This window comes from Carettochelys insculpta, chromosome 6, assembly GCF_033958435.1.
Source record: "Carettochelys insculpta isolate YL-2023 chromosome 6, ASM3395843v1, whole genome shotgun sequence".
NCBI classification, from domain to species: Eukaryota; Metazoa; Chordata; order Testudines; family Carettochelyidae; genus Carettochelys; species Carettochelys insculpta.
Window position 1 is genome coordinate 70,130,341 of NC_134142.1, and position 27,888 is coordinate 70,158,228.

The window sequence follows — 27,888 nt, forward strand, 5'->3', positions numbered from 1 at the left end:
AGCTCCTTGAGTATTCTAGGATGCATTTCATCAGGCCCTGGTGACTTGCAGAGATCTTATTTTTCGAGGTGATTTTTAACTTGTTCTTTTTTTTATTTCAACTTCTAACCCTACCCCTTTCCCACTAGCATTCACTATGTTGGGCATTCCTTCATCAGACTTCCCAGTGAAAACCGAAACAAAGACGTCATTAAGCATCTCTGCCATTTCCAAGTTCCCTGTTACTGTTTCTCCCTCCTCACTGAGCAATGGCCCTACCCTATCCCTTGTCTTCCTCTTGTTTCCAATATATTTATAAAAGTCCTTCTTGTTTCCCTTTATGCCTGTAGCTAGCTTGAGCTCATTTTGTGCCTTAGCCTTTCTAATCTTGCTCCTGCATTCTTGTGGTGTTTGCCTATATTCATCCTTTGTAATTTGTCCTTGTTTCCATTTTTTATACAATGCCTTTTTTATTTTGAGATCATGCAAGATCTCCTGGTTAAGCCAAGGCAGTCTTTTGCCATATTTTCTATCTTTCCTACGCAGCGGGATAGCTTGCTTTTGGGCCCTTAATAATGTCCCTTTGAAACACTGCCAACTCTCCTCAGCTGTTTTTCCCCTCAGTTTTGCTTCCCATGGGACCTTAACTACCAGCTCTCTGAGTTTACCAAAATCTGCCCTCCTGAAATCCACTCTCTCTATTTTGCTGTTTTCCCTTCTTCCCTTCCTTAGAATTGTGAACTCTATGATTTCATCATCACTTTCACTCAAGCTGCCTTCCACTTTCAAGTTCTCTACCAATTCCTCCCTATTTGTTAAAATCAAATCTAAAATGGCTTCCCCCCGGTAGCTTTTTGAACCTTTTGGAATAAAAAATTGTCTCCAATGCAATCCAAGAATTTACTGGATAGTCTGTGCCCTGCTGTATTAGTTTTCCAACATATATCTGGATAGCTGAAGTCCCCCATCACCACCAAATCCAGCACCCTGCATGACTGTGTTAGTTGTTTTAAAAAAGCCTCATCCACCTGAGTAGGCGGCCTGTAGTAGACTCCCAGCAGGACATCAACCTTGTTTTTTTACTTCTCTTAGTCTAACCCAGAGATTCTCAACACGTACGTCTCCTATGTCCATCTCCAGCTCAGTCCAAGTGTGTACATTTTTAATATATAAGGCAGCACCTCCCCGCTTTCTTCCCTGTCTATCCTTCCTATGCAGGCTGTACCCTTCAATACCAACATTCCAATCGTGTATTATCCCACCAAGCTTCCGTGATGCCAACGATGTCATAGTTGTATTTATTTATTAGCACCTCCAGTGCCTCCTGCTTATTACCCACACTTCTTGCATTTGTATATAGGCATCTAAGACATTGATTTGATCTTGCCTCCCAGTTTTGCCCTGACCCTCTTTTTTTATTCCGACATCGTTGCCCATGCTGCCTCCCATTTCCCAAACTATGAAAGACAGCTTTCTGAATAAGACAAATCTTATTCTGAAGTTTACCCAAAGCTTCAGTTTTTAAAGCGAATCCATAATATAGGGAAAAAGGACATGCACAGAAGTTAACAAAACCTTAGGAAAGGATAATATAATTGTTGTAGAGTTTTTGTTGGTTACATTCTTGTCTTCCTCATTATATTAAAATTTAGACGATCCTAGCTGATAGTGGCTAAGTATGATTCCTCAGCGATTATTAGAGATTTGACTATTGCACCATTTCATCTAAAATGTAGTTTCATTTACATTTACAGCAACATCTGAGATTTGACCAATGACCCCCCAATACCATCCTAAAGTGGACATTAGTCACATGCAGTGTTATAATTCCTTAAAATCAGGCTGAAACAGTTGCCTATACAACCTTGATTCAGTCCCTTCACGTGTGTGCGTGCTGATAGTCTTTAATGACATGACTTTATATTTTCTTCCACCAGACCCTGCCTTTTACTGTGCACAGAACAGCATTCCATTAAGGAACCAAATCAATATTTTGTTTTATCCTGTTCAGTCTCTCTTCTTAGGCCTTATTTACTGAACACTATTCAAACCCTGCTCTTCTATGACACTTATTATAGTGTCCTAGTATTCTCAACCTTTTTGATAGCAGGGACTGGCTTGCTGCCTTCACTAGTCCACAGACTGGTCACCAAGAAACAATGCTCTAGAGCAGGGGAGAGCAAACTTTTTACGTTGAGCCTCACTTTTTAACCCTGTATTTAATAGTGCCCCCCTCCTATCTGTCTAATGTAATCCAAAGTGATGGAAATTTTGTGTATGTTCATATGAATGAAAAAACCCTTTTGGCACACATAAGAAAATAAGTGTGCAGCATGTAAAAACTTAATTAATCCGTATATAAATGTGAATACACATGCATAAAAACGGTAACATATTTCAACATTTTAATGAGACGGATGAGCCTGAGACCCAGCAGCCAATCGCACTGTGCCCCCCGCTTACAAAATTTCACGTTCCTCTGAGAGGGCCAATCCCCTTCTTGTGCACCCCGGATCTACAGGGCAAGTGCTAGAGTGAGATGATAAGCACTTAACAGTTCCTTGTCGCAGTCCCACTCTCCTTGCCTACCCAGCACCAATCTCCAATCCTCCATAGGCTTATCATACCCAGTCCTCTATCTCAGCCATACAAAGGCCTGGTATACACTAGGAGATTAGGTCAAATTTAGCTAACGTCAATTTTCTAAGCAATCAGTTCACATTACAGGGTCTGTTCTGCCAACTGTATCAGCTCCTTGATGTTGGTACCCTGGCTGTTCACAAGGAGTAACATGAAAGATGACCTTGCACAGTGGACTTTAGGGCAGTGAATACGGATCATTGTGAAATTCACCTTTCTTGGCCTCCTGGAGGTGTCCCAGAATGCCCCCATGTGACTGATCTGGCCATTACTCTCAGCTCCACTGCTCTCTAGGGCTACGTCTACACGTGCACCCAACTTCGAAATAGCTTATTTCGATGTTGAGACATCGAAATAGGCTATTTCGACGAATAACGTCTACACGTCCTCCAGGGCTGGCAACGTCGATGTTCAACTTCGACGTTGCTCAGCCCAACATCGAAATAGGCACAGCGAGGGAACGTCTACACGCCAAAGTAGCACACATCGAAATAAGGGAGCCAGGCACAGCTGCAGACAGGGTCACAGGGCGGACTCAACAGCAAGTCGCTCCCTTAAAGGGCCCCTCCCAGACACACTTTCATTAAACAGTGCAAGATACACAGAGCCAACAACTAGTTGCAGACCCTGTATATGCAGCACGGACCCCCAGCTGCAGCAGCAGCAGCCAGAAGCCCTGGGCTAAGGGCTGCTGCCCACGGTGACCACAGAGCCCCGCAAGGGCTGGAGAGAGAGTATCTCTCAACCCCCCAGCTGATGGCCGCCATGGAGGACCCCGCTATTTCGATGTTGCGGGACGCGGATCGTCTACACGTCCCTACTTCGATGTTGAACGTCGAAGTAGGGCGCTATTCCCATCCGCTCATGGGGTTAGCGACTTCGACGTCTCGCCGCCTAACGTCGATTTCAACTTCGAAATAGCGCCCAACACGTGTAGACGTGACGGGCGCTATTTCGAAGTTACTGCCGCTACTTCGAAGTAGCGTGCACGTGTAGACGCAGCCTAGGTGTGCATGAAACAGCCCTGGCAAGTTTGAATTTAATTTCCTGTCTGCCCAGTGTGTCAAGCAGACAAGGCAGCACACCTCAGTAGCACTTCCGGCTATCAATTCCCAGCGTCACAGATGAGCTCCAGCACAAAGCATGCAGGAAACCCAGGACCTTATTGCACTGGGGGGGGATAAAACTGTGCTGGCAGAACTACAAAGCAGCAAAAGAAATGCAGACATCTATGCCAAGATCTCACAGAGTATGGTGGAAAAAAGATACACCAGGAACACCCATCATTGCCATGTGAAAATAAAGGAGCGCGGGCAGCCATACCAGAAGACAAAGCAAGCAAATGGATGTTCTGGGTCATCGCTGCAAACATTCTGCTGCTATGAGCAGGTGCATAGGATTCAAGAGATGGACCCCAGCACTGCCCCCAAACACTCTGTGGATACTGCCCATGAGATTCCTCAGGCAGCCTCTGCCAAGAGCAAGGAAGACATGGATGAGGAAGAGGACTTTTTAAAATTTTGGATCTCATTCTCTCCTCCCAGGATGTTTTGCAGCTGTATCCTGATGGTAAGGAGGGCATCTCTGGTAAGTTCTCATTTTAATCGTGCTACAAGTGGGTTAAGGCAATTTGGGTGAGATTTGGGACAGGCACTGCACCTACACACCCCTGATCCCCTGGAAAAACTTGTTAACGTGTCTGGGTACAGAGAACTGATCTTGCCTGCACAGTTCCAGAAAGCTCTCAGACAGGTACTCTAATTTTTCTCATAAGGTTTCTCGGGAGGCCTGTTTCATTCCAATCTCCACAACAGGACACCTTCCCTCAACAAGCCAGCAGTAAGAAACCTGGTGTCACTGCAACACAGAAAAGTGCAACATAGCGACAAGCCTTCTGCCCATATTCAGTCAGCATCTGTTCCTTATCAATGTTTGTTACTCTCAAGTGGCTTATACCTTTCTTTGCAGCCTAGAGGAAGCAGGGGAAGAAGCATTAAGCTATTATGATAGCACAAGCTGCTCTACTATGCTTGCACCATGCCCCCATCCCCTCGAGCTCCTGCGGGAAGGGAAACTTCCATGGTCCCAGCCAAGCTGGGGAGTACACAGTGACTGTGAGAGCCATACCGCCCCAAAAACACAAGCTACACTGCCATGCCTGTTACCTGTCCCTCCAGGCTCCTGCAAGAAGGGAAACTTTCACTTTCCCAGCATCACGGGGAAGAGAAATACATAATGACTGTGAGAGCCACACGGCCCCAACAGCACAAGCCACACTGTTGTGCCTGTCCCTTCCCACCTTACTTGTCCCGGGCCCTGGGGGAAGGGAAAGGCTCAACATCTCAGAAAAGTAGGAAAAAGCACACAGTGACTGCCACTGCCACAGCCCCTAGGGGATGACCTTGTCTCCCTCTGTCCAAACCCTCCTCCCCCATACCTGTTTGCAGTACGCACAGCTGCAGAAACTGCTTTTGGAATCACGGGTTTGAAAGCCTGCCCCAGTCCATCCTTTGTCATGACTGGAAGTGAACAGAGTCAAGCCGGTTCCTTAAGATCTCTGTGTAGTACTTGCTGCACAGAGGATGCTTAAAAGCCAAAATCTGTCTTTGCATCTAACACATTCCTATTTTGTGCCACCAAGGCTCTTTCATAAAATTCCCTTGTGTGTTGTAAAACATTTCATCTACATTAGATTTATTGCCCTCGTGTCTGACCTTCACTTAGGTCAACAGTGGGCTCACTGATCCTCACTCCCCACTAGTTGTTAGACTGGCACAGATCCGAAACAGAAAATGAATACGGGAAGATATATTACTAGAGCACATGTAAACTACCCATACAGACAGGGCAGTTAACTGCTTGAAGGAGAACTCTGGAGGACAGGAGGGCACTCAGAGAGCATGAAGTCCAGATCCAGGAAGACATGTTGAAGCTGATGGTGTATCACACAGAGCTCCTGAGGTGCCTGTTGCAGGAGCACAAAGCCCCACTGCAGCCCATGATGAATCTCACCCCCTCCTCATCATGTTCCCTACCCTCCCAACATCTGCACTCCAGAATGCGAGAGGAAAGAGCCTCAAGGGCAGCCTTGCACTCCACTCCCCAGGAGGCTTCTCAGAGTAGAAGGTTGACATTCCCACACAAGTGATGCGAAAACACCCCCAGCTCTTGCTTATAAACATCTGAAGCCCCTACCATAAACTCCTTTACTGTCCTTTGAACAAAAATGATTAAGATATCAAAAACAGTGTCTATTGCTTGTGCTAACCATGGAGGGCCAGGTTTACAGGATTTACAGCCCAACACACATCATACAGAGGTCACTTCCTTAAGGGCAACAGACACGACTGTCATGTCACTGTCTGGTCACTCATAAAGCTGTTTTTCCAATCCTCCCTGATCAGCAGTGCCCCTCTGTGTTCTCCTTGTTCCACTGATGTTTGGCTGCTGATAATGAGTGGCCAGGTGGTCTGACTTGGACCTCCAGTCTGACATGACATTTCTTCCCTTACTCTCAATAGTGGAGCACACAGTAGGCTGCCACCATGAGGGGAATACTGCTTTCCCTGAGGTCTACCAGTCAGGAGGCTCTGGAATCTGGTTTTTAAATGGCCAAATACACATTCTACCACCATTCTGCACTTGTTCAGCCTGTAGTTGAACTGGTCCTTATTGTGGTCCTGGCTGCCTGAGTACGGTTTCATGAGCCAAGGTAGCAAGGGGTAAGTTGGATCTCCCAGGATCACTGGTGGCATCTACTATGTTTCCAATGGGAAGAAAATTCCATTCTACAGCTTTATGAACAGACCAGAATTCCTGAAGATGCACACATCATGCACCTTCCCCAACTATCTCACGTTGATGTTAGTGAAACTGCCCTTGTGATCCACCCATGCCTGCAACACCATCAAAAAGTACCCCTTGCAGTGCCAAGAGAGAGAGAGACGTGTTCTCTCAATCAACCTAATGCAGTTAGGGAACCACATCATGGGAAAACCATCCACTACGTCCTACACTTTTCCCCAGAGTCACTGTCTATCATAGCAGAAAGATACAGATTTGTCTACTCAGAATCAATTGCCGTAACCATCTGGCACTGCAAGCTTCCACAGAGCTACTGCCACTTGCCTCTGAACTGTCAGAGGTCTCACTCTGCTATTGCAGCACATCAGCGCTGGGGAAAGTTCCATGAAAGTGGCCTTACACATGCAGTAGTTTTGCAGCCACTGCTGATCATCATATATCTGCAGAACAATGCAACCCTCCAATCTGAGCTTGTTTAATTGCACCAGAACTGGTGCTCCACTGTGTGCAAAATGTCGAGTGCAGCCAGCATCTGCCCATTCCACCTCTCCCATGTTTCACATTTGTGTATGTCCATGCTCTCCACAGAATCTTCACTGGTCTGACAGCCGCTTAGGCTTTGCACATATCACAGCACATTGCATGAGGCACTCATACTACTTGCCACAACAGTTTGAAGCTGGACAGGTTCCATGCTAGGCTTCCGAAGGAACCCATATGGGCACCCAGTAAAAAAGGGTGCAAAAACATTTTTGCTGCTGCTTTCCAAAGGGGGGGTAGGAGATAAGGTCACTATGGCAGGCTGATGACACACACCCAGAACCACCCACAGCACTTTTGTTAACCCGCAATGTGAAGGGGCAGCAGGAACTGTGTGATAGGTTCCCACTGTGCATTTCTGACAAAGTCAAAGGCACCCACCCTAATGGAGATGTACTCCATTGACTTCAGGTACCATTACGGACATGCACTCTTGACTTCACAAAATTGGGTGCTACAAAATCAGCCTTAACAAATTTGACCTAATTTACTAGTGTAGACATACCCTTAGTCTAGTCCCCCTCCAGCCTCGCTGTCAAAGTCCAAATTCTGCCTATTCCCAGCTTCTTCACTCCCTCCCTTTACAACTTCTTTTCTTCCCAGCCTCCTTGCTCCAGATTCTTCCACCTAGAATCTCATCAGCTCTCTTCCCTCCTCCCCGACTGGCTGGTTCCCAAGCTCTCTCTCTGGTCCTCATTCAATATCAGTCCTGCATGCCTTCCTGTCCAATGTTCCTCTGCTCAACAACGCTACCTCTACCCCAGCTCCTCATCCAATCTCAGTATGACACTTCTTGCAACAGCTCTAGTCCCAAATAGTCCCACCTTCCCCATCCTCTCAAGCTCCCAATCCTAGTCTCCTAGTCTAATGAACTGCGCCTGCCCTCCACTACCACACAGCTGTTTCCTTTCTAGCCAGTCCCTGCCAAATTGTCCCTGTATCTCTCCTCTCCCCTCTGTACCGACTCCGGTTACAGTCTACTTCTTTTCTTTCCCACTGGTCCTACTCCTGTGCCCTCTGAATTCTAATCAGATGTTTTCCTCCTCTAGGATATCTGCTTGTAGCTCAGCTGGTGGGCTGGAAGGATTTATTCAGAACACAGGAAAGACAGGTGCCTTGCTCCCAATTTCAATGCCTGACCTCACTGATGCCAGGAGAAAATTCTTCTGAGCCCCAACAGCCCTGGGCTAGAACATGCTCAGCCACTCTGTAAGGATGGTATATGCACACACAGGCACTACAAAGGAATTGGGCATGTTCAGTGATAATGCAATTATAGATTTCAGCTGTTAAGTTTGTGCAAATTTCTAATGAGAATGCATGAATTGTGATTTTTGAAAGTCTTATAATTTGGCAAAATTGAAGCAGTTTTCATTGGAACAGCTACAATATCTGCACATAACAGCCTCCTGCCCTTCCAAAATTCAAATCCCAGCTCCAATGCAGAGAGAGCGCACAGTATTCCAAAGAAAAGATTGCAAAGAATATTTTAAAACATGGGCAGAGACTATTTTTCTCCATCTGATCTCAGAAACGGCTGAAATTTAAAGATCAGACTGAGGCAGACAGCCAACATGAAACATTTCAGTCCAAATTATTAAAACTTCCTGTAGTCAGACACAAATGAAAACAGTGTTTTAATATGGCAAGTGCTTGGCAACCTTAATAGCCAGTACTACTAGCCTCACCTATAATGAATATTAAATAGTCTGCCCACAGATCACAGAAGTTTTGGTAGCTCATCTCTAAATTTTGGAGACACTCAAAATTCTCAGCGGAATACCTCATGGGACTGTCACTATCTTAACCATTATAGGTCTCTCCCTATTAAATGTAGTTACCAAATGGCAGATACTCCAGTAGCTATTGTACTGCAAACAAGGAAAGCTTCCAAATCTTTCCCACATTTTCACAGAGATACCTTCTAATGGATGTGAATTTCTAACAAGCACATCCAAATGGCTTAAAACTAATCTCCCTTTCTACAAAAAGGAATTGAAAATTACTACAGATGAACATTTATTAAGTGCAATTAAATCATATTTGCAACTCAAAGAAAGAGCAATTTCTGGTCATGATATCTGTTCACCATAGAGTGTTTCTGGGACCTCACTAAAAAGGAGAATGTATTCAAATGATAAACAGCATAAAGTTGGGAGGCTGTAGTAATTTACAATATAAAATATAGTTTTACTTAAACTTACATAACCAGATCTCAGCCTTACATTACCAAGAATCAAAAAAGGAGGGTCTGTACATTGAGATGAGGGACACAACTTCCCAACTGAATCTTTTTTCCAAGATGAAAAACAACCAAAACCTCTTAATCAGCTCATCATTTTGCCACCAACATCGACAATTCACACCAGAACATAAGAACATAAGAATGGCCATACTGCGTCAGACCAAAGGTCCATCGAGCCCAGCATCCCATCTGCCGACGGTGGCCAATGCCAGGTGCCCCAGAGAAGGAGAACAGAAGACAATGATCAAGTGATTTATCTCCTGCCATCCATCTCCTGCCCTTGTTCTGAAGCCTAGGGCACCATACTTTATCCCTGGCTAATAGCCATTTATGGACCTAACCTGCAAAAATTTATCAAGCTCTTTTTTAAACCCTAATAGAGTCCTGGCCTTCACAGCCTCCTCGGGCAAGGAGTTCCACAGGTTGACTGTGCGCTGTGTGAAGAAAAATTTCCTTTTATTAGTTTTGAACCTACTACCCATCAATTTCATTTGGTGTCCCCTAGTTCTTGTATTATGGGAAAAGGTAAATAATTTTTCTATATTCACTTTCTCCACACCATTCATGATTTTATATACCTCTATCATATCGCCCCTCAATCGCCTTTTTTCCAAACTGAAAAGTCCCAGTCTCTCTAGCCTCTCCCCATATGGGACCCTTTCCAAGCCCCTAATCATCTTAGTCGCCCTTTTCTGAACCTTTTCTAATGCCAATATATCTTTTTTGAGGTGAGGAGACCACATCTGCACGCAGTACTCGAGATGTGGGCGTACCATAGTTTTATACAGGGTAAGTATGATATCTTTTGTCTTATTATCGATCCCTTTTTTAATAATTCCTAACATCCTATTTGCCTTACTAACTGCCGCTGCACACTGGGTGGATGTCTTCAGAGAACTATCCACTATAACTCCAAGATCCCTTTCCTGATCTGTCGTAGCTAAATTTGACCCCATCATGTAGTACGTGTAATTTGGGTTATTTTTTCCAACATGCATTACCTTACACTTACCCACATTAAATTTCATTTGCCATTTTGCTGCCCAATCACTCAGTTTGCTGAGGTCTTTTTGTAGTTCTTCACAATCCGTTTTGCTTTTGACTGTCCTGAACAACTTGGTGTCATCTGCAAACTTTGCCACCTCACTGCTTACCTCATTTTCTAGATCACTGATGAACAAGTTGAACAGGATCGGTCCCAGGACTGACCCCTGGGGAACACCACTAGTTACCCTCCTCCATTGTGAAAATTTACCATTTATTCCCACCCTTTGTTTTCTGTCTTTTAACCAATTCCCGATCCATGAAAGGACCTTTCCTCCTATCCCATGACCACCTAATCTACATAAAAGCCTTTGGTGTGGGACCGTGTCAAAGGCTTTCTGGAAATCTAGGTATATTATGTCCACTGGGTGCCCCTTGTCCGCATGTTTATTAACCCCTTCGAAGAATTCTAATAGATTAGTTAGACACGACTTCCCTCTGCAGAAACCATGCTGACTTTTGCCCAACAATTCGTGCTCTTCTATGTGCCTTGCAATTTTACTCTTTACTAGTGTTTCTACTAATTTGCCTGGTACTGATGTTAAACTTATCGGTCTATAATTGCCAGGATCTCCTCTAGAGCCTTTTTTAAATATTGGTGTTATATTGGCCGTCTTCCAGTCATTTGGTACCAAAGTGGATTTAAAGGATAGGTTACAAACCACTGTTAATAACGCCGCAATTTCACATTTGAGTTCTTTCAGAACCCTTGCATGAATGCCGTCTGGTCCTGGAGTTTGCAAATGGCACAATGATTTGAGATGAGGGAAATAACAGTTGTAGACAGTTACAGAGACACAGCTGTATTAGTCTGTGTATCTTCACAAAACAAAAAAAGCAGTCATGCAGTTCTTTAAAGACTAGCACAATAATTTAAAAGGTGATGAGCTTTTGTGGGGCGACAAGACTTCTTCTTCAGTTGTAGATATTCTTAGCAGAAATGTTTACCGGGTTTGTAAACACAGAAATTTGGCCCAAATTTTGGCCAAGAAACATTTCTGATAAAGACAAATACCGTAGCTTAAATATGAGCGAAGAGGGAAAATAGTTTTACAAAGAAATTTAAGAGAATTCCTGCACCTGACTTCAGAGGATAAGAGAATATATTATCTTGGTCTCAGAATAATTTTTTCTTTTAGCATAAGGATCATCTTTTCCTGAACTAGACTGCCACTAATGACTGCCTAGCTGGGAAAACATATACAGCTAAGAAGCAGCAGACAACCCCTTCAATATAAAAGAAAATTTTCTATCTAAAACAAGGAAAACAGGAATAAAAGTTTAAACAACTAGATTTTGGAATTAAATTTATTGTTAGTTATCATATGTTAATTATATAAACAATACAATACAGACAAACATCTACAAACAAATGAGATGGGCCCTAGCTTAAAAGGTAATAAAACATTTCAGCAACCTAAAATGGTTTGTTTTTTCATTCACTAATTTAGAGGAATAACTTTCTAATTAAAGTTATGCAGTCAGATAAGACCTACAAAATTACTTATTCAGAGCCCACAAAAGCTTGGCACTTCAACCTCTGAAACAGAAGTGTCCAACTGCACATAAGTGACCACGTGTCTTGGGTTAAAAAGGGTTCGGGGTGGACAAAAAGAGAAAAAACAAGATTGTTTTGGTACGGCTGTGGTCTGAAGAAGTGGGTCTGTCCCACAAAAGCTCACCTAGTAAATTATTTTGCTGGTCTTTAAGGTGCTACTTGATTGCTTTTTGTTTTGACAAGAGGATACACTTTTTGTTAATCTAATCGGATGGCGGGAGGAGGGCCTCTAACAACCATGATGTGGTCATTGAGCCTGAAAGAATCAAACTACCCAAACAGTGACAAAACTATCAAAGATGCATTTTCCTGGATAGGCCCCCTGAGGCACCAGCAAACACACTGGACCCCTAAAAACACATTGCTAATCAATATAGTATACAGGCCTAGACATCTACATGGAAAGTGAGACTTTTCTTAAACAAGTAAGAGAGAAAGCTGTGCTAGTCTATATACTATTAAAACAAATAAGCAGTAAAGTAACACTTTAAAGACTAACAAAATAATTTATAATTAAGCTCACCTAATAAATTATTTTGTTAGTCTTTAAAGTGCTGCTTTACTGCTTTTTTGTTTCTTAAACAAGGTGTGTGTGTGAGAGAGGGGAACAGGAAGAAAAAGAGAAGATCAAGAACAGCAGGCATGCTGTTAGCCGTGACTTGTTGGCTTTCAAGTAGAATGCGAGTTGGGTCACTTTTGTTACTCTAATTTAAGAGAGGGAGCCGTGCTAGTCTATACACTATCAAAACAAAAAGCAGTCAAGTTGCACTTTAAAGACTAGCACAAAATGGTTTATTAGGTGAGCTTTTGTGGGACAGACCCACTTCTTCAGACCATAGCCAGGCCAGAACAGACTCAATATTTAAGGCACAGAGAACCAAAAACAGTAAGCAAGGAGGACAAATCAGAAAAAGATAATCAAGGTGAGCAAATCAGAGTGGAGGGGTGGGCGGGACGATCAAGAATTAGATTGAGTTAAGTATGCAGACGAGCCCCTATAGTGACTCAGAAAGTTCACATCACGATTTAAACCATGTGTTAATGTTCCGAATTTGAATATAAATGTCAGTTCATCTGCTTCCCTTTCTACAAAAGGAGCGATAATTTCTTTTCAGTAACACACATACCTTGAGGTCATTGACGAACTGACATTTATATTCAAATTCGGAACGTTAACACATGGTTTAAATCGTGATGTGAACTTTCTGAGTCACTATAGGGGCTCGTCTGCATACTTAACTCAATCTAATTCTTGATCTTCCCCCCCACCCCTCCACTCTCTGATTTGCTCACCTTGATTATCTTTTTCTGATTTGTCCTCCTTGCTTACTGTTTTTGGTTCTCTGTGTCTTAAATATTGAGTCTGTTCTGGTCTGGATATGGTCTGAAGAAGTGGGTCTGTCCCACGAAAGCTCACCTAATAAACTATTTTGCTAGTCTTTAAAGTGCTACTTGACTGCTTTTTGTTTTGTAATTTAAGAGGTTAACAATTTCTCATAACAACACAACAGATCAGACTAAATACGTATGTATGCTATTTGTTGCTTTAAAACATTTTACTCTCTAATGCTTTGATCCAATTGCTATAAATAAAGCTGCTCATTTTAAGAGGGCTGTTAGTCAATCTCACTGATCACAAATTTCTGATATGAAAAGATACAGATGCTTAAAACCCAGTTAGGCCTGAAAGGTGAAAGCAGTCATGGGGTAGTATATTTGATTCCCAACAAAAGGGTGAAAGAACCACAAAAGTCAACACAGAAAACATGAGGGGACCCTGCAACTACAACATTACCCAAACATTAAAAAATTGGTAAGGAATGTGTGTCTTATTAGCGGTTGTGAATGTATACTTCAGTAATCAATTGTTTACGACACCTCCATTAGGAGCTGTAACTTAAATACACATTCGCTGCGTCTATACTACAGCCCTCTGTTAACAGTAACGTCTGTCGTCACAGTACATCTACACACAAAAGCAGATTGACAGAGCAATCCACTTTGTGGACAGAGAGCAGCCAGACTTCCCTGCCCTCTGTTGACAGAATAGGTGACTTGAAGCTCTGCAAGCAGGGCTGCCTGGTGAACCAGAAGCCCTCACTGTCAAGAAAGGTGTCTACACCGCACTTCCCTTGACAGAACTCTGTCAACAGAGTGTTATGCCTCAAATTTTTGAGGGATTACTCTGTTGAGGCAAAAGCAAAGTTCTGTCGAGACTGTCGACAGAAGGCTTTATGAGTGTAGACGTTCCCTGAGATCTGATGACAGAAGGCGGCCTTCTGTTGACAGAACTCTCCAACGTAGACACATCCATCAGAAGTTAGTTGGACACAATCAAACCCAAAATGTTTTCCAGCAGGCCTTAAATTATAAGAACAAAAATGTAATTAATTGTGTAATTTATACTATGGGTCAAATTTCCATCACTATCTTAAATTTTTACCAGAAATTGCAGGCAGGAATTTGTGTTATAAAACTGGAAGGTATGTTATAACATTGCAACTCCCCCATAAGCGAAATCAACTAATGCTTTTTGGCCTAAAACAGTATTTGCATTTAAACAAGTATTCCCCCTGTACTTTTTACTTACCTAGTATTTTCACAGCATAATGAGGACTCTCCAGAATAACTCCTTCTTCTGTGTCAAACATGGGATTATCTATTCCAGTTTTGGGAGGAATCTGTGCTAATTTCTTAAGCCTCATTGAAGCAGTAAGATCTAGTTCTTGTTTCTTTCCCTCCTCTTCTCGCCTGCGCCTCATGTCTTCCTGTTGTTGGCGAATCCGCTCAAGTTGAGTGCTTCGACGTACTGGCATCATCCTGGAGCCCAAATCCCCAGGGCAATCAACAGCCATCTCTCTGTGTTTTTGAGGTTCCTCAGGAGATGCAAGATCCACATTTTTTGTTTCATTGTCAGAATCTTCTGTAACATGTCCATTCATATGAAAAGTTGTCATGATTATTTATAATAATCTGTACCACTTTTCACATACAAATTCTGTTACAAGCCCAGTTTTCATCATGCTCCCATTTAAAAGCCATTATAACATCAAAGGATGTTTTCCTAGCATCAGAAGACCAAGGTTGGATAAATATCCACCAAGGAAACCTAGTAGAAAAAAAATGAAAAAATAATTGTTACCAAACAAGAAAAACAAACAAAATGTTTTACAACTTCCTGACTCTGCCATTTATCTAGCCCACTTCCCCCAACACAAGCCTTAATTTACTACAGCACTGACACAATTAGAATTTTTTTAAACACTGGTATGTTTGAAACCATCAGAAGACTTCTGTTACAAAAAAAAAAATTGTTCATAAAATTTCCTGATGAAGCAGTAGAGATTTTACACTGACTGTACAAGATTGAAAATTGACACCCTCAATTCCTGTATTTTTTGTTTCATTCTGAATGAATGCAAGACATTTCTCAAACTATGCCTCTTATCCTACAAACACTTACAATGAATGGGACCACAGAGTTTAATGAGGTTACGCACACATGAAGATATTTACGTCTAAGGGTTCCCAGAACTGGGGGGTTTCCATACAAGTATTACTTCACCTATCACGTCAGGTGAGATAGAAGACATTTGCTGTTTAAAAGCGAACAGCATAAACTACATAGTTTTGAACACATAATAAAGGAGACTGTATGCAGCTGAAATGAAAAGGCAATTTAGCAGACAGAACAAAATTTACTAGGACTGGCATTTGACCATTGATGATAACTGTGCTCACCAGTTGTAAGGACACATATGTTAAATGTACTGACTTGGTATGACTTGTCTCAGATTTAATTTTTCCTTTGTGTGTCTATTACAGAAAGCAGGTCATACTGTTCCTAGCAATTGGTACAAAAGTAATTGGAGTAGGGTGAATTCTCTGACCATTCTGGAAAGAGCTCAAGAAGTCAGAAAGATTTGGGTCATGTTGAAACAAAGTTTCATTTTAACCTGAATCAATTTTTCATTTTGATTGTGGGCATTTTAACAAAAGCAAAGAAGAACTGGATTCACAAAACAGGTGGAAGAGGAGAAAGCAGTAGAGCAATCAGAGGGGATGTGGGAAACTCAGATTCAACTCCCCCTTCTGGATAACATGGAAAAAGAATTTGAACTCGGGTCTCCCACAGTAAAGGAGAGTGCCCTAACTCCGGGGCTATCATGAGATATTCTGTTATGCAGCTTTCTGCATTTTGCCTGTTGAATTCACTCCACGTCATATACATATTAAAGAGTGATTAATCCAAAGAGCTGAAGTTGGGTTTCTACTTTATTTGATAAGTGTCCTAAGCACCAAGCTGCAGTCAGTCATTTTTACTTTTTCCCAGATCCAATGACAAAGAGGGAATTCATCAAGAACATCACACACCCTAGATCAAAAGCTGCTCCAATGATTACTAAATTACTTATACAAAGTGTAATTGCTTCACCATATAAAAATGGACAAAAAATTATTAGAGCTCAGCAGATAGGGCACTTTCCCGCCACATAGAAAATCCAACCTCAAATTTCTTCTCCACGAAGAGGGGAACTGAATTTGGGTTTCCACATTCTGGTGAGCACCCTAACCACTGACCTAAAAGGTACGAAGAGGCTACCTCTTCCAGACATTCTGTGAATCTAGTCTCCCCTGCCATTTTTTTTAAAGATGCCTGAAACCTAAATGAAAAGTTTTGAGTTGTGCCAAAATTAAATTTTGGTTTAGATACTTCCAAAACATTTTGCTTTTTTTTGGTTTGGGTGAAGCTATGCTGAATACTTGACACAAATTTGCAGTTTCAAGATGACAAACTGCATTTTTTGGACAGCTCTAGCTGCGATGGTCTTGAGTTTTTAAATATTCATTTGGTCCAGTCCCAGACTGGTCCCAAAGAAAATTGTCTTCTATGAAGACAAGATTTACCTCATGATAGAAAGTTCCAAGCCCTCTGAAATGGAGTTGCTGGTAACAGTCCTAATGGGGCTTTAAGTCATTTTTTAGACATCCTGGCCTAAACACCTAAAAGATGAGGACTGACAATTTGAACTTAATTGCACTGCTGGATTAGTTATATGATTAACCCATTAAATCATATATAAAAAGGTATAGCCTGTCGAAAGTCATGTACACTCTTTTTCTTCTTTCCTCATGAGTACACACACTTTCACAGTCATTCATTCTCCATATGGAATTTTACCTGCCCTCCAACCCACCTTCAAGGCAAGGGGAAGGAGAATGGAGACCAAGATTTTCTCATTTATGCCTTCCACTAGGTGGTGTGGGCTTATCTGAACTGCTTAAGAAGCTGACAGGAAGGATTTTCTTTCTGGAGCTGTGGAGAAAGGGACTTAGGTCTTGTCTACACTGACCTGAAGTCTACACACTCATTGCAGTGTTTTCCATGAGTAAGGTCAGTGAGGGCTGTTCTCCTGTCTAGTCTGGCTACACTTCCTGTCCTGGTGGAGTACCCGAGTGAACCGGAGAGTGCTGGGAGATCAACTTATCACATCTAGGCAGATGCAACAAATTGACAAACTGATCAATCATTGCAACATTGATCTCTACATATTGGAGACAAGCCTTTGGAGTGTCAGCTGGCTGTCTAGCAAAACTCTACACAGGACACTTCCTGCATATCTCTAACCAGCACGGTGCTAGGAGGGAGGAGGAAAGACAGCAAGACACTCAAAAACCAGACACAGACACTGAGCAGCCAGGGATGGCAGAGAAGCTATGTACATCCTGGTGATGCTCCTGTAGTTTTGCTGAAGCACCCTTTTTTTTTTAAAAAAAAAAATAAAAGACCAGGCAGCTCAGTAGCAGTCCTACATCAGTTCATAGCCCAGGCCTGATGCAACATTCCCATCTGTACCATTTCCATATTTACAGAGTTGCAACATTAACCCAATGTACAATTGCTACCCAAAATATAATAGGTTTTATGGCTATTGTTTGTAAGTGGGCCTGGGACCACCATCAATTCATCACCAGGGAGGGTAGTAAAACTGGGAATGGCTGGACAAAGACCATTCCAGTCTCACTCTCTCCAATTCCCTATTTCCTTGATCAACTAATTCTATCCAGTACTCTGTTCCAGCTCTTCTTTCCTGGTCTCTCTATTTTAGCCATCTAAGTGTTTCTCAACCTTTTTTAAAAAAATAAAATACCCCTTTAAAAAATTATAAGTGGCCCTAGACTTCTCTCACCTACCTCTCAGGGTACTGGTACTACTGGTTGAGGAAGATGGTTCTTAGGTAATCTGAGGTCTTGAAACAAGTACCATTCAACCTTTCCAGACTACTGTGCCCTTTAAAGCAGTCAGATTTGTTTTGCATACCACCAAGTTACACCTCACTTAAAAACAACTTACTTACAAAAACATCACAGAAGACTACTCCTGAAAACTTGCTGACTTTCCACCATTGTATTATCAAATAAATGAATTGGAATAGAATTACTGTACTTACATTTCAGCATAAGGCATGTGAAGCAGTAGAAACAAGTCATTGCCTGAATGAACTTTTAGATTGTACTGATTTTACCAATGTTTATGTAGCCCGCTGTAAAACTAGGCATATATCTAGATGAGAAACTGTACCCTTGGAAGACCCCAGTATACCCACAGGGGTACTCATATCACTGGTTGAGAAACACTGATCTAGAACATGGAGGGAGACTGGGATGAAAAGACAGAGGGGGAGACTTGGGAAATGGAGTGGGAACATGAGCTGGGGATGAGAAGGAGCACAGAGTGTCTGGGTAAAGAAACTGGAATGAGAAGCGCAAGAACAGAAGAACGGGACTGGCTAGGTGGGAACAGGAATGCAATGTGAAACCAGAGATGAGGTGAGGAATAGACAGGACAGTTTGGAGGTGAAAAGGCAGAAGGAAAGGGAAAAGAATGGTAAACTCTTGGAGGCTGGAGAGGAGAGAAGAACTTATACATAAAGGAGAATACTCCCCTACAAAATCTGGAATGGAACTCCAGATTCTAGAATCTCCTTCACCTGCTGTCAGGAAATGAATGTAAAACCCACTTGCACATCATGATTCCCCTATAGTTCCAACCCAGCAAAGAGGACGACCTTCTACTGCTACCTGTTCAAGAAGCAGATACATCTGGGTATACCCATGACCAAACCATTTAGCAATGCCTCCCCTCAGACTCTGGTCCTGGTCCTGGTCCAGGCCTACAGCTTGCCCTGCTGTGCCTTCTTGCCTGGCACTCTGGGTAGTGGGGCTGAGACTTAGCATTCTCACCTGGTAGTCTAGCAGCCAGCAGGGTTGAGGGCTCACATGCCACGCCTGCTAGGGGAGTTAGACAAGCTAACCACCTTGCATTCCTGATGGGGAGAAGGGTCAGGACATGGGGACTTGCCTGCCTGCAAGCACTCACTCTCCAACCCTGGCCCCTAGTTGGAGCGCTGGGCAGGCAGGGACAGCAGACTAATAGCCCCTGACCCCACTTCCCAAATGTAGTGGGGCAACTTTCAACACCATGACCCCACTCTTCGTATGCATGCCTGGGGTGCAGGGAGCCCTTGGCCAGAGTGTCAATTACCTCCAAAAAAGCTGGCTGGAGAAGAGTGTCCCCCATCTTTCCTGTCCCACTCTGACATTGCCCACCCACATGTCCCATCCTGGCTGCACCAATGAGACATGCAGTAGCTCTACAGTTTCAACCCATGATGATGAGTTTTGCAATTATCTCAACATTACACTACATAGAGGGAATTTCTGGTTTTCCAGTTTGCTTTCTTGAAACAAAGGAAGTTACACATAAAAGAACCCCAAAGTGAGCAAAATGCCACAATTAAGAGTTTCCTGTGCTATGAAGGCTTTCATTACTTTACCACAAGATGTAAGCGCATGGTTACCAAAATTAAGAAAACCTTAATTCCGGCATTTCTTAACCTTTGGGTGTTTGACTTTGCAACCTCAGTATTCTTTTAAGGTAGTAGTTTGTCTGTGTTTGAATTGAGTCATATCAATAAGATTGACTTAGCCAAACATGTACGCTACGTCTACACTACAGAGATCTTTCAAAAGAAGCCATTACGGAAGATCTCTTCTAAAAGAACTTCTTTCAAAAGTGTGTGTCCATACAGAAGAAAGCTGCAGATCAAAAGAGTGATCTTTTCTTTCAAATGAGAGCATCCACACGGCCCCCACTCTTTCAAAATGATGGGCCAGGTATTGAAAAAAAATCAGGTGCCACAAGGACTACTTTTTTGAAAGGAGGGCCCTGTAGAGCATCTACACATTTTCTTTCTAAAGAAGCTTTCAAAAGAAGGGACTCTTCCTGAAACAGGAATGGAAGAGCACTTTTGAAAGGAGTGCTGTGTTCTTTCGATTTACTTTCAAAAGAATACTTTGTGTGTGTAGACCTGTGGTTCCCAAACTTTTTGGCATCATGCCCCCTTTTTGATTTTTGAGAAACCCTCACCCACCCACCTCTCCTTCACCATCATCCAACACCCCTTTTAACAAAAAATTAATTTAAAACTTAAAATAAACAAACTTGGTATAAAAATTTAAAATTAAATATAGGAACAAATAGTTTTTCTTGGCACAAAAATTTAATAAAAATGTAATTTAACATCAGAAAGAGCAGAAACAAGATGAATTTAATGTGAAGGATGATGATGCGTTTTCTTCACAAGTTGGGAAGTCCTAGGTTTGAAAGATGAAAGTACATAATGCAAATCATTTTTGACATCCAGTTGATCTTTGTTTTGTTTTTAATGTGACTAAACTTGAAAAGCTTTTTTCCCCACAGGAGGCATGTAGACAAAAACAGAAAAATAATACATAGAACTTCTCCAGCTTTCAAGTACATTGGGAAATACTTTATCCAAAATTCCTCCAAGCTTGAGTTTTTGAAATTATCCTTCATACTTGAGTCATATTTTAGTTCGAGTGCTTGTTCTTGCAATACTTCTGGCAATGAATCAACATCAGTGTTGAATGGACTACATGCTAATTTATGAATGGCATTGCCAGAAAAGTTGTCTGGAAAATAGCGGATGAATTTGTCACCAAGGCAATCCAGATGAAACACAATTTTGTTCTTCACATCTTCTTTACAAAGTTCTTGGAAACCCTCCTTTCAGTGAGTGATGAAAATGTTAGAAAAAAATGAAAAGTTAGGTGTTTGAGCTTGTGTGCGATGTTTCCAAAGCTGGATTTTTTCCTTAAATGCTTCGATGGCATCATGGTGCACTATAATGTTTGCAGGGTTGTTCCCTTACAGCTTCAAATTGCAGTTGTTCAAAGTTTCACAAATGTCCACGAGGTACACCAGTGAAAGTTGAAATATTTGGTCCATAAATGCATGATATAACTCTTCTTTCTGCTGTTGCTTGAGGAAAATTTCCACTTTGTCTGTCAGTTCGAATAATCTTGAAAGCACGTTACCTTTGGAAAGCCATTGTACCTCCCTGTGAAACAAAAGTCTTATGATCCGCTCCCAAATCCGTGTAAAGAGCAGCAAAAAGTCTTGTCTTTAAAGCACTGTTCTTCACAAAATTGATAACTTTGACTGCTTAATTCAGCAAGTCACATAGGTCATCTGGAAGGATTTTAGCAGCTAACACTTGTCTGCGTATCAAAACAAAAGAGCAGTCAAGCAGCATTTGTGGGACAGACCCACTTCTTCAGATCAGTTGATCTGAAGACGAGGGGTCTGTCCCCACAAAAGCTCATCACCTAACAAATTATTTTGTTCATCTTTAAAGTGCTACTTGACTGCTTTTTTGTTTTGACAGAATGCAGACTAACACAGCTATCTCTCTGTCACTATTGTCTGTGTATGACTCACTGAGTTGTGGTTATGGCTGGATTCTCTTCTTTTACCAGTGTCACAAATTCAGAGCAAGAGCCAAGCATCTCTGGAGCACCAGCTGTGCATACACCAAGTAGTTTTCCCCATGAAAGTCTATTCTCTTCAAAAAAGTTGGCAATCATTTTCGTAACATCAGAAGCCTTTGATGTGGTCATCAATTCCTTTGAAAAAAGCATTTCTTTCACAGTTCCACTGTTAATGAACTGAACACAGACAAGCAACTGACAACACTGTGCAACATCTGTGATACTGTCTCACTGAACTGCGAAAAAAGGAGAAACCAACACTGTCTCCACAACTTGAAGTTTAAAGATCTTTTGCCAGTTCATCAATGCGATGTTTCACGGAATTGTTGGAAAGCGAAATTTCCAATAGTCTTTTCTTGCTCTCAACACCAAGCACGATATCAGCTACTTTCAACAAGCAAGGCTTCACAAGAGTTTATCTGATTATATGCGCTTTCTTGGCTTTAGCATGAGCAATGTCAGTTCACACGATCTTCCTATTGCTTTGGCCAATTCCTGGTGAAAAAGTTCCAATAGTGTCTAGCTTCATGCTTTTCAAATTTTGATGTTTGTCTGTCAAAGTGTCGTGGTTCTTTGTCAATTGTTGCTCAAGATGTCATTGCTGACAACTGTGTGGCATACTATGCATTGAGGACGAGCGATACCGTTTTTCTTCCATGACGGTGAAGCCACACTTAATGTAGTCTTCTTCATACTTCCTTTCTTAATTGCAACCATATATTAAGAAAATCTATAAAAATAATTTATTTCCTGATTAGAATAAATTTAATGGACACAAGTGACTTTGACAAGTTATCGCGAACGTTTATTTACTACTACTATTACATACAGACATGCGATGCCTCATATATATCCACCACCAGTAACCACACAAGACTGGCTACCTACTCCCATGACAGAACAGTCCCACAAACTCCCGTGAGAGTGTTAGACAGTTTGAAAAAGTTCCATTACCTTCTGTGTTGTTCTTGACCTCCCCACTGACTGAACTGGTACCCCATACGTCGAAAGGCAAAAAAAAAAAAAAAAGGTCTTTATTTATGGGGGCAGAAGGTCAGGGAACCTGTTTTGGGTCGGGGTCACTGACCCACAGAAAAATAAGTCAGGGACCACACAAGTGAGATCATCCCCCAAAAAACCCTCCAAGACCCCAAGCCTCCCTGACGTGGCCCCAACTGAGACACCTACCTCCCCAGCATCCCAACCTCATGGGGAAAGAGTAGGTAGGACTGAGGTTTAAGGCTTCAAGCCAGATTAATTCTTTTGGGGTTCCAGGGTTAGTGGAATTTGTGGGCCTCTCTACACTCTGAGGGGGGGGCCAAACATGAGGAATCCCATGCATGGGACAGGACTGAGAGTGAGTGGGATAGGGATGGGGTGCAGAATCTGGGTGGAAAATATGGTACAGAAGCAAGCTGGAGGTATGTATGTATCTGGCCAGGCAGTAAGGGGCAGCAGTGGAGTGCTGTTGCGGGCTCGGGGCGGGGAGGGGTGCCAGGGAGGGATACTTGTGGGTGTCTGAGCATGCTGCCTCCTAACCCTCCCCCCAATGCAGGTAGGTGGCAGCTGGAAGGAAGTCGCCAGTGGGCAACATACCCAACTTTTTAGGAAACGCGCCAGATGTTTGGTGGGAAAGCAGTGCACATTCTTCCTGAGATGCTGGCTCTGGCATGCAGCTGCAGGACTTCCCTCCCACGTCACAGGAAGCCAGTGCTACCTCCATTTTTGCAGAAGATAATGTCAGCGTGGGCTGTTTCTTGGGGTGGATGGGATTGACTGGGGGTGGGGCGGGTGCTGGGTCACCTCGCGCTCCCCCTTGGAAATTCTTCATGCCCTCCAAGTTTGGGAAACTATAGTGGAGACCAGGGATTCCCAACCTATGGGTCGGGACCCACACATGGGTCGCCACTAGATTTCTTAAGGGTAGCCAGCTGGGCAGTTCCCAGCTGCATGTGGCTGTTAAAGAAGGCATTTGCAGTATCTTAACATTGCTGCCTCAGGCAGATATCTATCAATAGAGATAGTTGTTGGAAACAGCAGGTTATCACTCAAGGTGGCAATTACCCTATGCTTAAGTGCTGAAAACTTTACACTTGAGTTAATTGGTTCTAATGACTGTCACCTGCTGGGAGCAGGAGGGCCAGGGGAGCCGCCCAGCTTAGCAACCCCCGTGATGAGGCTGTGGTGGGAGGAGGGGGAGTGTCTAAGGAGGGGGCCGTTTAGGGCTGCGGGGCAGGGGAAATTTATGGCTGGGTTGGTTTAGGGTTGCAGGGTGGGGGAGGGGTTCTAAGCCTGGGTGCAGTTTGGAGCTGCTGGGGGTGGGGGTCTATGGCTGGAGCCAGGGATTGCGTGTTGGCTATTATGTGTTCAGCCCTGGAACATTTAAAATATTTCTGTGTGGACCCCAGTGAAAGAAAAATTGGACTCCCCTGCCTCACGCATTACAGAGACTGCTTCCATGTCTTTGACATTCATAGTGATCCCAGGCAAGCCACTCAATAGTCTCTGGCAGTAATTTTCTTCCCCTCCTTTGCCCGCACTTGTTTGTTTGTGACTTCCCCTGCCAGACCTTCCAGCCGTAGAGTGTGGGGTTTAAACCAGGGGCAGGGGGGTGCGGTTTGAGGATGAGTCTTTCCCCACCAAAACTCAGATTAAGTATAACAATAAAATAATAAACTATAGTAAATGGTGTTATTTTATTTTCTTTTTATGGAGAAAATATTAATATATAAACGTGAGGGGGCACAATTTTATGTTCTTTCCTCAGGCACAAAATTAGTTACAGCACTTCTTTCTGCCGCCCCGATTTTTGAATTGCCTTGGGTCACCAAGTCTTCCTGAATTGTCAAAATGGGTCCCCGTCTGGAAAAGGTTGGGAACCGCTGATGTACACACTCAGCTGGATCTTTCAAAAGAGCCCCCTTCTTCCCAAAAATCTTTTGAAAGTACTTGCTAGTGTAGACGTAGCCATAGTTATTAGTAAAATTTCTCAACCCAACCTGACAAATGGTGTCTACTTTTGCTAATGTAACTTGCATGCTAAATTACCCTTGATAAATTCCTGCTTTGAAACATTATATTCAACTTTTCTGTTTATGCAGAGTAACATGCTTTTTCCCTTTTAAACAGACATCCGATGAAACAAAAGGAACTAATTTATGTGAGGGAAAAATGACTTTCAAAATCCCATGTTACATATAACAATGATTTCTACAAGCTAATACACCCAGATTTATGAAGCATACCAATTAAATATGTGCATGAAACAATAGTGTTTCAGACAAGCGTGGATGCAACATGGCCTTACTCTACACACATTAATTGTGCCAGGACAATTCCCTGTCACTTGTGGCACTCTGTTAGACCAAGACCGACAGCTCTGCATGGGCTTTCTTTTACTGATATATGGTCATGGGGAAGCTAATTAATTCCATGAGATGTCTAAGCAAAGGATAAGATGGCACACTGGAGAACTTTCTCTGTTTCCATCTATCCCATCCAGGAAGAGACAGAGCATCTGTGGAGTTAAAAGCAGAGGCACCGATTGCACTGCAACTCAGAGTCAAGTTGCCAAACAAGAAAGCAATCACACCCATAAGACTTAAACTTAGTTTAATCATAATGTTACCTTCAATTTACACACACAACCCCAGAGGGTATAACTAGACTTTCCTTGGCTAGTTCCCTCAGCACAGTTTTACCAGAACATGAACACAGTCGCAGAGTGTTCCTGGGGGAATTCTGCATGACTGTATGCCTGCAAAGAATGCAGCCCCCACCCTTCCCCTGGGCAAAATTCCTGTGCTTTCCTGCAGAAAACAGCAGGGAAATAGAGGGACTGGGGTGGGGCAACCATGCACAGTTTTTTGGGGGGAATGCTCCCCCCACAGATGCAAGGCATGGAGAAGCACATAGGGCTTCATGGCATTGGGGACCCTCCCCCCGATTTCTGCAAGCACAGAGCTGACCAGCTGAAAGAGGATGTCAGCTCTGCCGCTAAACACTGGATGCTACTGCCCACAATGCTGCTCTTCTGTCTGCTGGGAGCCTGTTTTCTGTTCAACAGCAAGTGAATGTGGTGGGGGCTGGTAAATGGTGGGATTGGAGGAAAATGAGGAGGCAGAGAGGAAAGAGACAATAGGAAAGGAAGCAGGGTGTAACAGGGCATGGGAAGAAGTAGGGGCCTGGCATGCAGTGTCCCACAAACTCCTCCGCTAAGGAGGCCCATTGAACCCTCAACCCTGACAAGCCTTACCCGCTATAACTGAACACCTCTGATGAGTGCCCCTCCTCCCAGATTCCCGTCTCACTGATCCTCAACCTGGATGCCCACCACATCAAGCCCCATTCGCCTAGCACTTGGAGCCTCCCATGGAAACCCCCACTCCCAAACCCCAATGAATCCCATCTCCCCATATGCAGACACATTCCTTCTGAGCCTTAAGTGCTATCTTCTGGATGCCCCACAGAGTCCCATTGCCCCTGCATCCTTAGTGACTGCCTCTCCCCTGCCACGATCTCCTGTGGATCCAGATCTCCCTCACAGATTGATTTTATAGTTAAAATCAATTTTAAGACTTGAGCCTAACCCTGAAAGTCTTTTATGGCCCACACATTCAAACAGACATTCTCCCTAGTCAAGCCCCATTCCATTTCAGGCTGTTATGGTGGCAGCTTATTTGTATTAAGTAACTGAAATTCTGAATTCCTAGGCTACAGTTAGGAAAAACTTCAAAATCCCCACGCTTTTGGCCAAATTGGAGAATGTTAATGAGGTGCTGAAATAAATAATCAGTGTCCCATTAGCATGTCGCCGGCCACGACACTTTCAAAGTGCCGCGTTTCGCTCGCACGCAGCTTGTCTACATGAGGGTCCTTTTCAAAAGGACCCTGCAAACATTGAAATCCCCTTATTCCTATTACCTGGCTAGAGGGGCCCTGGCCTGGAACATCCATGGTCCTTCCAAACCATAGATGTTGCCAGTCCAGAGAATTCCAGTTTTTAGAAGTACAACCTGCATATGTTAATTCTTTAGGGCCATGTCTACACTTAGGAAAAAGCTGATAGGAATAAGGGGATTTCGATGTTGGTGGGGTCCTTTTGAAAAGGATCCCTGTGTAGATGAGCCACATGTGGAGTGAAACGCGGCATTTTCGAAGTGTCACAGCCAGTGGCATGCTAATGAAGTGCTGAATATTCATTTCAGCACCTCATTAGTATTCTCTGATTTGGCCATTAGGAAAAACTGCGAGAGGGCCATGCTAATGGCCAAATCAGAGAATACTAATGAGGTGCTGAAATGAATATTCAGCACTTCATTAGCATGCCACTGGCTGTGACACTTCGAAAATGCCGCGTTTCACTCCACATGTGGCTCATCTACACAGGGATCCTTTTCAAAAGGACCCCACCAACATCGAAATCCCCTTATTCCTATCAGCTTTTTCCTAAGTGTAGACATGGCCCTAAAGAATTAACATATGCAGGTTGTACTTCTAAAAACTGGAATTCTCTGGACTGGCAACATCTATGGTTTGGAAGGACCATGGATGTTCCTGGACCAGAGAGCCCCAGGCTAAGGCCCCATCCAGCCAGGTGGGGGCTGGTGGCAGGGAACCAACCCCACTCTGGCCAATTTCTTTGTTCAAGACTGGTGAGGTCCTAGGGATGCTGGACCAGAAAGGTCCAACCTGTACTTATAATTAGTGATTTATTCTTTTTAATCACTAAATGTAAAATCAAAGATTTTTAACTACACTGCAGTTCCCCTTCACCTTCCTGAATTGCTAGGCCAATGGGACAAATATAACATTAGCAACACATCTGAGGGAGGGGGGAAAAATGACTATGGCAATGCCAATTAAGCTTTTTTTCTTTTTTTAAAATTAAAACTAATTACTGGTTTAAACTGGTCAATTCCCTTTCTTTTTAAATAGTGAAATATCAGTAATTGAATCTCTGGGTGGTTCTTTAATATACTACAGTGTGCATGTTCAAACTAAAACCCCCATCTTATATTTTGTTTCCAGGGAATGTTATGAATTTGGAGGAGGCTACTGAAGCCTTAATGCTACAAACTAAATGTGGTATAATAATGGGGGAGTAGCACTAACACCTACACAAATTTCTGCCAGCTTGCAGTTTCAAATCTGAAGTGCTAGGTTTCATGTTAATGAAAAGAAATGTACAAAACACTTCTGAGAAAATTAATCTTTTCAGCTG

The 27,888-nt window shown here is 43.0% G+C and overlaps 1 protein-coding gene across 2 annotated transcripts in view; it reads right to left on the reverse strand.

Moving 5' to 3' along the window:
• The window catches only part of PALS1 (protein associated with LIN7 1, MAGUK p55 family member), a 136,684-nt gene that overhangs the window by 57,858 nt on the left and 50,938 nt on the right, over positions 1-27,888 (reverse strand). For both annotated transcript variants that reach the window (XM_074997224.1, XM_074997223.1), the window contains one exon: positions 14,401-14,919. In XM_074997224.1, the coding sequence (XP_074853325.1) occupies positions 14,401-14,767 (367 nt within the window). In that variant the 5' untranslated portion in view covers positions 14,768-14,919. The remainder of the gene's footprint in view (positions 1-14,400; positions 14,920-27,888) is intronic.